Source organism: Saccoglossus kowalevskii, chromosome 14, assembly GCF_978046115.1.
Source record: "Saccoglossus kowalevskii chromosome 14, keSacKowa6.1, whole genome shotgun sequence".
Classification (NCBI taxonomy): Eukaryota; Metazoa; Hemichordata; class Enteropneusta; family Harrimaniidae; genus Saccoglossus; species Saccoglossus kowalevskii.
In genome coordinates this window covers 19,412,102-19,423,155 of record NC_140654.1, presented here as the reverse complement: position 1 = coordinate 19,423,155, position 11,054 = coordinate 19,412,102, and the positions used below count along the sequence as shown (strand labels likewise).

The 11,054-nt window shown below is 33.1% G+C and overlaps 1 protein-coding gene across 2 annotated transcripts; it reads left to right on the top strand.

Annotated features, from left to right (window-relative positions):
• The first annotated feature begins 291 nt into the window (after window positions 1-291).
• LOC100374646 (dnaJ homolog subfamily C member 27-like) lies at window positions 292-10,695 on the top strand. Of its 2 annotated transcripts, XM_085508002.1 has the most exons (7): window positions 292-764; window positions 3,496-3,578; window positions 4,598-4,667; window positions 5,025-5,189; window positions 7,607-7,729; window positions 8,941-9,101; window positions 9,627-10,695. In XM_085508002.1, the coding sequence occupies exons 1-7, from the start codon at window positions 690-692 to the stop codon at window positions 9,754-9,756; spliced, it is 807 nt and encodes a 268-aa protein (XP_085364128.1). In that variant the 5' UTR covers window positions 292-689; the 3' UTR covers window positions 9,757-10,695. The 2 variants fall into 2 exon arrangements, with proteins under 2 accessions (XP_085364128.1, XP_085364129.1); XM_085508003.1 differs by lacking the exons at window positions 292-764; window positions 3,496-3,578 and adding an exon at window positions 4,321-4,480.
• The last annotated feature ends 359 nt before the right edge of the window (window positions 10,696-11,054 follow it).

The following is an 11,054-nucleotide window of genomic DNA, read 5'->3' as shown; positions in this document are numbered from 1 at the left end:
GTGACATACTACTATAAACAACTATTTCCTATGTCTAAATTTCAGAAATACAAAAGAAGAAATACAAAACTAACCGTCGTATGCAAATTACGAAAAAAATAACTTTGCAATGTAAAAATAGATTAACCCTACAATAATAATGGTATTGTCCATATAAGCTCACTAATAAAATGCACTGTAACTCAACTATCTTCGTCAGACAAACTACCAATCATAGACTTCGTTCTTACAACGTAGTCGATACGCGCATGCCCAGAAAGTCAAAATTCCTAATCATTTACTTCCGACTATCAAATCTTGAACGACATCGATAGTAACATTGGTATAGTACTGCGATGTTCCTGTACGATCAGTTTGTGGGAAGAGAAAGTTGATTTTTCCCGAAAATCAGAGAGTCAGGTCAATTTGTTACAACGCTGGCATTTCCATGGGAGTGTTTCAACGAATGTTGTCGTGGTAACGGTTGACAACTGTAAACCTGCTCGGAATCAGTCGCAAGTTTTTATCATGGTGTCTGTGACCTTGTATTGTTGATATGTAATTTTACCGGTACTCAAGTTTCTGATGGTCCATTTCTGATCTGTGTTGGTGTTTTCGCGCTGGCTGTCACAGAAATTCGGATCGTGAATGACTCTGTTTGTCTCACCGCCTCTGTTTATCTCACCGTTGTGAATTAAATCGACACTACCATGTCTGCGAAACGAGCACACAAGAAAAGTATACGAGTGAAAATAATAAGCATGGGTAATGCTGAAGTTGGCAAGGTAGGTCTTTGACGTTGAACTTGAAATAGTCCCGGAAATAAAACTTTATTGCACAGTAAACTTAAATAGACAATGTTGGCTTAGACTTATGATGGGGCTAAAAAGAAAAAGAGTCTAGAAACTTTATTATCTCTCCCCAATCAAAAACATTCAATTGAGTTACAATATTTTTTGTTAAAGAAGTTTTTTAGATGATGACATTTTACTGAACAATGTTCTATCATAGACCTTAGATATATATATATATATATATATACACGTTTGTCTAAGGTCTCTGATAATATCAAGTTGCGTACAAATAATACAGCCATCCATCATGCACCAGCTCTCAATTTACTAATTTTACAAATTCTTGAATTTGGGAAATCTTGGTATAACACACAACTAAACGAAAAAATGTTATTAATTGCATTCATTTCATAACATAACTTTCCTAAAAACATAAATAAATGTTTGTGCTCATATACCAAGAATAAAGCGTACAGGAATTATCATTTGTCAACTTTCTTTTTTCATGTAGAATTTGTCATAACTCATTCTAAAATAAATTAGTTTTTTGAATAATACAATAATAATACAAAAGATGTGCTAAAATATGCTAAATTAAAACCACATGAACATGTATTGTTTTTTGTAAAAATTTGTAAACTTGGAACCCCTTGAATATGCTTGAAATACCAGGTTAGTAAAATTAAATAGCAGTGAAAATAAATGGTTTTATGGTAATTGAGTTTGAAAGAAATACTGTCCTGTCTTGAAACTTGACAGATCTATTCACGGAATTGAGCTATAAAGTTCAATTCATTTACCAGTATACACTTACACTCATGATACAGAATCATTACAGTTCATCGACTAACCTCAGAGCTAATTATAATCCGCAGTGCTATATGAGCAGTCATGTGACTTGTTCTATGTCTCATTTGAGCTACATCAACAACAACATGGCCATATCTAAGTTACTTTTTACATGTACATGTATATCACATATCCTGAATACAATCCATTAGTGTTTCAGATTTAATTTCAGCTAAGATTTAGGGCCACTTCTGCTTGTCTGGATATCAATGAATGTTTGCTGAACTGATATTGTTTACATTTCAAATTTGTGAATGAATATGAAGCCAACTTTTTTGTAGCAGTTTTGTTGTTTGCTTATCAAACTAATTAACGTTCAGAGATTATTATACATAAATTACACTGCATTGTATTGAAATGATCACAATTCCCATTCCATTTGATTATCACCATGACAACAGACTAGCTATTAGTTTTACAATGTACACTGTATTTGCAGTAATTCTTACTTGAGACTGTAAATGATATCTTTTCTTCATGCATGATGAGAATAAAATTGACATTAACTAGTTCCTGATATCGGAACTATTCAAGTATTAATCAGAAACTTTTCTGCTTCACCAAAAAATGACCAGATTACCGGGTACTGGTGTTCCCTATTTCACTAAAATTAGTGATTAGCTTTCTTATAGCGTACATGTTTTTGATGACATATTTTATCTGGTTGACCTTACATGACCTTGCCTCCACCAGATTGTTCATGTCAAAACATTGTACACATGGTTACCATGTGATGTGTACATTTACTTGTGTGGTATTACTGTTTGTTCATCATTAAAGCTGTATTTGATTCACCAGCACCTGCCAGTTCAGTGTTATTAAATGCAATGCAACTAGAAAGAAAAATCCAATTCATTGCCCTGAATTGTTGGCAAACCAAACACTGACAATCTTACAAGATTATATCAGTAACGAATAGGAGTAGGTAAATCATGACCAAAATTCGGTGAACAGTATTTTTCTCACTGGATGTAATAAGCAATCCTTGTCGTAAATGATAAGAAAAATTTCCCTAGATAAATGAGATGGGTAGAAGAGTCAGCTGCTATTTTTATTTAGAAGTCTGTGAGTTCTTCATAATGTGATATTGAAATATTGAAAAAAAAAAGTTACATGATTATGTACTTGATAATAATCTTCTCTATTTCAAATGGTCAACCCTTAATTAATATATTTAATGAGAACATTTTGCTCACCCAACTTGTGCTGAGCTCTCCACTTATCCAACCTTCTATGGCTAAACAAAATATTGTAATAAATATTACACTAAATATGACATTACTTTCAGCTTGTGGTAAAAAAAAATGAAATTTTATGTGGAAAGGAACACACTAAAAATGGAATTATTTTCACAAAAAATACTAGCAAACACTCTCAAAATATGGAATAGTGAATATTTCTAGTACCGTAGCAGAATTATTTCAGTTACTGTGGAATACTTTATTTTTGCTGGAATTAATTTTCGCTGAAAAGACTTTCTGGGCATTTTGTATGGAATTTATTTTCACTGATTTTTTATGAGTTTAATGTAAAATATAGGAAAAAAAGTATATTCGCTGGATTTTATTTTTACGGAATCATCCCTTCAGCGAAAATAGCAAAAATAAATTCTAAGCAAAAATAGAGTATTCTACAGTATTCAGTTTACCGAGTCTCTAATCTTTCATTACATTTTGTATACTTACCATGCTGATCACATTAGCATTTGTTTTCATTTCACTAACTTTGAAAATGTCTTTAAAAATGTCATAAAATCTATTTGAAATCTTACATGACCATAGTGGCCTATCATACATGAAATTCCCTGTACTCCTATTTCAGCACTAACCTACTACTGTTATTGTAACATTGTGCTTTCTGCTTCAATTTACAGAGTTGTATTATAAAGAGGTATTGTGAGAAGAGGTTTGTCAGTAAATATTTAGCCACGATTGGTATAGATTATGGAGTTACCAAGTAAGTTACATGTCATTGTTTGTGAGAAGAAGTTTGTCAGTAAATATTTAGCCACGATTGGTATAGATTATGGGGTTACCAAGTAAGTTACATGTCATTCTTTGTGAGAAGATGTTTGTCAGTTAATATTTAGCCACGATTGGTATAGATTATGGGGTTACCAAGTAAGTTACATGTCATTGTTTGTGAGAAGAAGTTTGTCAGTAAATATTTAGCCACGATTGGTATAGATTATGGGGTTACCAAGTAAGTTACATGTCATTGTTTGTGAGAAGAAGTTTGTCAGTAAATATTTAGCCATGATTGGTATAGATTATGGGGTTACCAAGTAAGTTACATGTCATTGTTTGTGAGAAGAAGTTTGTCAGTAAATATTTAGCCACGATTGGTATAGATTATGGGGTTACCAAGTAAGTTACATGTCATTGTTTGTGAGAAGAAGTTTGTCAGTAAATATTTAGCCACGATTGGTATAGATTATGGGGTTACCAAGTAAGTTACATGTCATTGTTTGTGAGAAGATGTTTGTCAGTTAATATTTAGCCACGATTGGTATAGATTATGGGGTTACCAAGTAAGTTACATGTCATTGTTTGTGAGAAGATGTTTGTCAGTAAATATTTAGCCACGATTGGTATAGATTATGGGGTTACCAAGTAAGTTACATGTCATTGTTTGTGAGAAGATGTTTGTCAGTAAATATTTAGCCACGATTGGTATAGATTATGGGGTTACCAAGTAAGTTACATGTCATTGTTTGTGAGAAGAAGTTTGTCAGTAAATATTTAGCCACGATTGGTATAGATTATGGGGTTACCAAGTAAGTTACATGTCATTGTTTGTGAGAAGATGTTTGTCAGTAAATATTTAGCCACGATTGGTATAGATTATGGGGTTACCAAGTAAGTTACATGTCATTGTTTGTGAGATGAAGTTTGTCAGTAAATATTTAGCCAGAAAACACACTATTAATATTTTTTCCTATGTAACATAATCTTTATGTTTATATCTTTCTGTAGAGTGCCTATTAGAGACAAAGAAGTCAAAATAAATATATTTGACATGGCTGGACATCCAATATTTTATGAGGTAAATAAATGTCTGTATATTATTATTATTTTCTAAAATCCATAACATTTTTGAATATTCTTAATTCATGCCAACTTGAACATACTAATTGTTTTCCAGATATATATAATTTATATAAGTCATGGTCAGATTTAAAAAAAAATATTATTAAATATTTTGTGAAAGGTGACCCAGGTGTTCAACGATTTATACACAGTCTGCATTCTGATAACATCTTTAAACACTAATCACTTGCATGGCAAAGTCGATTTTTGTCACATTTTACAAACTAATTTAAATCAAATTGTTTTTTGTTTTTTGTTTTTTTTTTACTGCACTACATCAATCTGACAAGCAATATATGTTTTATTGCTGTAGGTACGAAATGAATTTTACAGAGATACACAGGGTGCAATATTAGTCTATGATGTCAACAGTAGAGAGAGTTTTGAAGCATTGGATCTATGGTTATCTGAAATGAAACAAGATATTGGTGATATCACTGAACTAGACAAGGTTGTCTTCTGTGTTTGTGCAAATAAAGTAAGTAGCAGTACATGTGGTGTTATCCAGTAACGCTCAGATTACTTAGTTACCATGGTGACCAGTCAGGTACTGATAACAGTAATCCTCAGTAGGCTTGTGTGGTCCTGTGATTTCTTTTCACCAATTACTCACAAATAACACTTGTCATGACTAGTTCTGTTCTGTTTCTTATTTGTCACAGTTTCACAAGTATGGTCAGTATAGCACATATGCTTAATATGTAAATTACAAAGGTGTTGCTATGGTGAAAAAAATTTAGGTTGAAGTCTGTAATGTTTTTGTTGTTTTGCTTTTTCAGTCATGTGATTTCGTTGTTATTTTAAGATTTTTAGGGCATTTGTTTCTCGGGAGTGTTTGAACCTATCAATCCGATATTTTTCATGTATAGCCAAAGCTTCTTTTAAAAAAAATATAATAATGTTGATCAGTCACATGATTTGTCCACCATCTTGGATTTTTAAAAAAAATGTAATTTTTGCATTGTATATTCTTTAACCGATCAATTTGCCATTTTGCATGTTGCATGTATGAACAAAGCATCTTCTTATGAAAATAACATATATGTCAGTATGTAGTTTATATTCAGCTTTTAAACTTAGACCAGAGAAAGCTGCTTAGCATCTTTAATGTTTTTATGATTACAATAAATATAATTTGGGGTTTATTTGGGGTTATTTTGGAAATGCTCTTTTAAGAGCAACTACGAAATATACATTGTAATTATGGCTTTACTGCAAGGTAATGGTCAAATAAACAGAATCAGCGAACTTCTTTATTTGGAGTCCGGTCAAACATGGTGACGGCCATGTTTTTTTTTTATTGTTTTTCTTAATATGGTAGGATGAAAATACCACTCAATATACCGCAAAATTACGGCATGCTGTAATATATAGCGTTACGGTGACAGATGTATAATAATATGTAATATTCATGACATATATTTATGTTAATTACATGCAAATACCTGGAAAATTTATTTTGCTGGAACACTGTCCACTTAGTGTTGGCAGATGCAGAGTATGAATATCCTCATATGTTTAATTATTTGGTATCACAAGGATTATTACTTAAAGGACTTATTAATTCAGCCTCCGTCCGGCTGCCCATTCATCCCCTCAGTGTGACAGCACCGTAAAATTTATAAAAACATTTGTCAAGTTCAGACATGACGCTTTCCTTCTGAATGTTATACTAGTAACACAAGACTAGTGAATGAAAATGTTATGTATTCATCTGAATTCTGGTTTTAAAAAGGAGACAATTTAGAACAACAGCAATTTCCATGTGACTGTTAACTTACTAGTATTCCACATGTTTGTGAAGTGGCTTCAGTTAGAAGCCCGATGTACACAATTCATGGCGATTTTCAATAGACTTCACAGCTTCAATTAACCATTTAGCATGAAGTGGTTTTAATTTCGAAAGACGAAGATCAGCTCCCGTCTGCAGTTCCTTCAAAATAACGTCAGTGTACCACGATTGAAAGTTAGATTTCAGTGAGTCCTTGAATCGTTTAACGGCAAGATCGGTACAACAGGCCGGAACAAACACAGTGGTGATGTTGTCGTCGTGTATTTTTTAAAAAAAAATCTTTACATCGATGTGCTCTGAATACATCAAATATTGCAACGGTTTTTTTTCTTTAGGTAACTCTCCAGCTTCTGCCGTGTCGATGTCGAATACCGATGCATTGTTTTCCATATTTTTTTACTTGGCAAAATTGTTGTTGCGCTGGATGTGAACTGCAGTACTAATAGCGAAAGTCCTAAGACATGTGTTTGCTAGTGGAGGTGTAACACTCGTTTTTTAATGTGAGAATTAGTAACTGACATTGAATAATAAATGCTCTTTGTTCTTATTTGTTAAAATTTATTGACAAACATGTATAAAATAAAAGGTCAAAGTTGAATACTAGTAATTTGTCTGCAAGGAGAATGCAAATAATGAAATGCTCAAATTAGACGAAATTTGCTTTCACACGAAAATTTTATTGCGCAAAAATTTCCCGTCCTACAGTAATCAGATCAAAGTCGGCCGACAAGCTGCTATTTCTATTTTTGGCCATACTACTATATCTCTGTATTTCTGTATCCCTGCAACCTTGTCAGTGGTACAGTGGTTAGCATGTTCTACGTGCATCAGCAAGGTTCCGGGTTTGAACCGCCGGAGCCGAATGTTAACTCGGCAATATAAATTATGGTCTGCCCTGTCTTTCAAACACACAGTATTACTGGGTGTAGTACAATGTATTAGGTTTAGGAGATCGGTTCACATGCATGCATGCACTTGCATGACAAAAAGTCAGGAGAGACGGCAGTGACTTTAATGTACGGACACACAAATATTTGATAAAAAAATAGCTCTCTGTACCATAACTTGATAGTTTCATCATTGATGTTTTCTCTGAATTATAGATTGATAGACGAACCAACAGAGTTATAGATGAAACAGAAGGTAGACTCTGGGCTGATAGTAAAGGCTTCCATTATTTTGAGACATCAGCACAGAGTGGAGAAGGCGTCAGTGAAATGTTTCAGGTAATCATTAACAAATAATTAAGAAAGATGCACTTTTCATGTAAGATCAAAATATAGGCCCATTTTAATGACAATTTTAGAGTAAAAATAAAAAAAATTGGAAAAATAAATTTATCAGAATTTTTTTCTTTTTTTTTTCTGGGCTTTGCCCTCAAATTAAATTGAGGGATGTGGATTGCATTATAAATGAACATATGTTTATAATGACGATCATTGAACAGCTTCCAGCATCAATGTGTTCTAATGCTTTACACAGATAAATTCTGGATCATTTTTTTAACTCCGCTGTCGACAAAGTTGACACTGCAGAGCTGTTCATATTTCTGATTGTCCGTCGTCGTTATCAACTTTACAATTTCAACTTCTTCAAAACTGCAAGTCAGAATGTTTTCAAATTTGATATGCAAGTATCTTGGATGGTTCTTTCTCAGATTTGTTCATTTCATTTTCCAGTCAGCGAAATAAACAAAATTAAAACCCAGTAAATAATCATTTTACAGTATTTTGCTAACATCAATTTTGACTCCTAAACTGTATATATCTGCATTCTCATGTTTGTCTTGTCGGTTGGCTTCTAGTATAGTGCATTTCTACCATAGCAGTTAGTTTTCAATGAAATTGTAGATGCATTGTTTTAATATCATAAGAAAAAATTGAACATTTCACTCGCATTATTAAGATAAAAATTTACTTGTCACTGGTAGCATAGTGGTTGTCGCATCAGACTCATGATCGGTAGACCCAAGTTCAAATCCTACCTTAGGCTGAACATCTACCCTAGGTGAGTGTGCCACAGACTCAATGGCAAGGCCAATTCGACTGGCTGAGATTCATTCACTAACGAATGCGACTTTGGGGGAACCTTGGTTAAGGTTTGCAGGTGCTTGTGTTTGACCGAGCCTGGTTGATACCAGGATAGAGCATTAAATTGCCATTTGATAGTGAGATGGCCACACAGCCTTGTCATGTAGTCCCAAACATAAATATGACTTCTGTGGCAAAATGTACTGTGTCAGCACTTGCAATTTGCACATGCAAAAAAAAAAGTCAGGAGAGACAACAGTGACATTTAATGTCTGGAACTGTCGCCTGATGAAAATTTATGGTGACTTTTGTGAAATATCATCACCACGAACAGCATCAAAACGGCACATAGCGTAATTTATATGATACTTTCCATATATTATTACAATTTGTATATTATTATTTAGACATTGTTCAATGGTGTTGTAAAGGCATTTGAAAATGGTGGGAAAGTTGAGAGAATTGCAACAACACTAGGTTACACTAAAGATCAAGTCGAGGCAATACAGAGGTTGAAAAATAGTAAAGACAATTACGAAAGGCTTGGACTAATGCCAGGTGCATCAAAGTAAGTTGGTGTTCAAATTATTTACTCTTACTATTAGTAGCACATGTTTATGTAAATAAGGTGATTTGGAATTCGGATATTTGCTATATTAGTAGCACATATGTTTAATATGTAAATGAGGTGTGTTGGTATTTTCTCCCTTGTTTAATGTCCATCTTGAGCATAACTTGAATGTCACGACATTATTTTTTGGCATATTTTCATACATTCTACAAAGTTCATTCAAAATGACACTGTCAAGATATTCTTGCTAAACCTGTCGTTATTGATTTGTATCCTATAAATCACATTCTTCAGAAAAGTATTACTTTCCCTACCTCATTTATTTGTTTTTGCGACACCAAAAGATTGTAAAAAGTGCTGAAACATCATTCATGAGCAATCTTGGTGGGCAGTGTTTCAGATATTTATGGTAGTGTATGTATTTCTTTTTTTACTAGCAGTCTACTGTAATTTACTATGCCTGTGGAAGTCATCTAAAATAAAAATGAATATTATAGTAATATATAACATTATCTATTTCAGGGATGACATCAATAAAGCTTACAGGAAGCTGGCTGTACTCTTACATCCTGACAAGAATGTGGCTCCAGGAAGTGAAGAAGCATTTAAAATTCTTGTTAGTGCTAGAACGGAACTACTAAAACAGAGATAGAAGTGTGTTCTCGTAGTGTGTGATGGCGCTGACATCAACACATCCGCTCCTACGATGCTGCATGAACTATTAAGAATGCTGCATACAAATGTTGACTTATTGTTTTACAAGTTATTAATGTCACTGATGAACTACATAAATAGGGATTCAGTGTTTAACTTAAGGCGGTGGAATCGTCACCTGCGCATGCGTCAGATAGACGTGTACATGTGACATAGCAACTGTGTACGTCACTTATACAAAATAAATCGCTTACTGAGTGGATGATGTTGAGCTAACTCATACATATTTATAAAACATTTATAATATCTCCAGGTTTCTGCCGTTCACTGTAATAACAGCATGGTAACAGCAGTTGATATCTAATTAATATAGATTTTTTTTTTATTTGGACTTGTGCTGGAATGCAGGAGTTTAATTTAATTTGATCATTGTATTGAGTATTACGATTTGTGCTGTGGTAGCTGACCTACCGTGATTCACAAGTCATTTTTATGTTGAAAGACAATTTGTATGATTTCTGTGAGAGCATGAAATACACAAATACAAGGTCCTTTTACCAATCTGACCAATTGCAAGTCTTTAACATGTAACAAGTAATCTGTTATATGTAAGATAGTCTCTGATTGGTCCAAGCAAATGTCAGGTTGTCTCTGATTGGTGTAAACTGATATACATGTACTTGATTCATTCAAATATGATGCAATTTTGAGAAGTTATACTGTGGAATCATATTAATGGTATGTTCTGAAATTGAAATTCAATGTTATTAATCAAATTTATTTATTTATACATATTTTTGATATAATTACGTTGAATGATGATTCTTTCCAGTCTTTCAGCACCATTGTAGACTTTTTTTTTTAGGAAAGATGAGACTAATTATTTTCATGTTTGGATGAATGTATGTTTTTAAATAAAATGTTGAAACCTTTAAAAGCATTGTTTATGATCAATTCTCTTGTGTCAAATATTGAAAATGTTAGTCATCAGTGTATGAGTTGTGAATTTAAACTTAGCTGTGGCAGTGTTCTTGCAAAGCAAATTTGTCACTGAGAGATTTTGTAGTTTTCTTCAGAAAAGTCAAGTATATATTGCATGTAGGAATAGGAATGATTGTAATCGGTCTATAGTAACAAACAATTATAAAGAAATACTTCCACAAGATGATGCTCATGATCTTGTAATACCTAAAAACATGAGCCTGCCCTCTACAGTTTTGATTGCACAAATCTTTTTTCTAGTACCGGTATAATTCAAAAACAAAAATTAGCCGAGCAACTGCTTTAGCAATTATT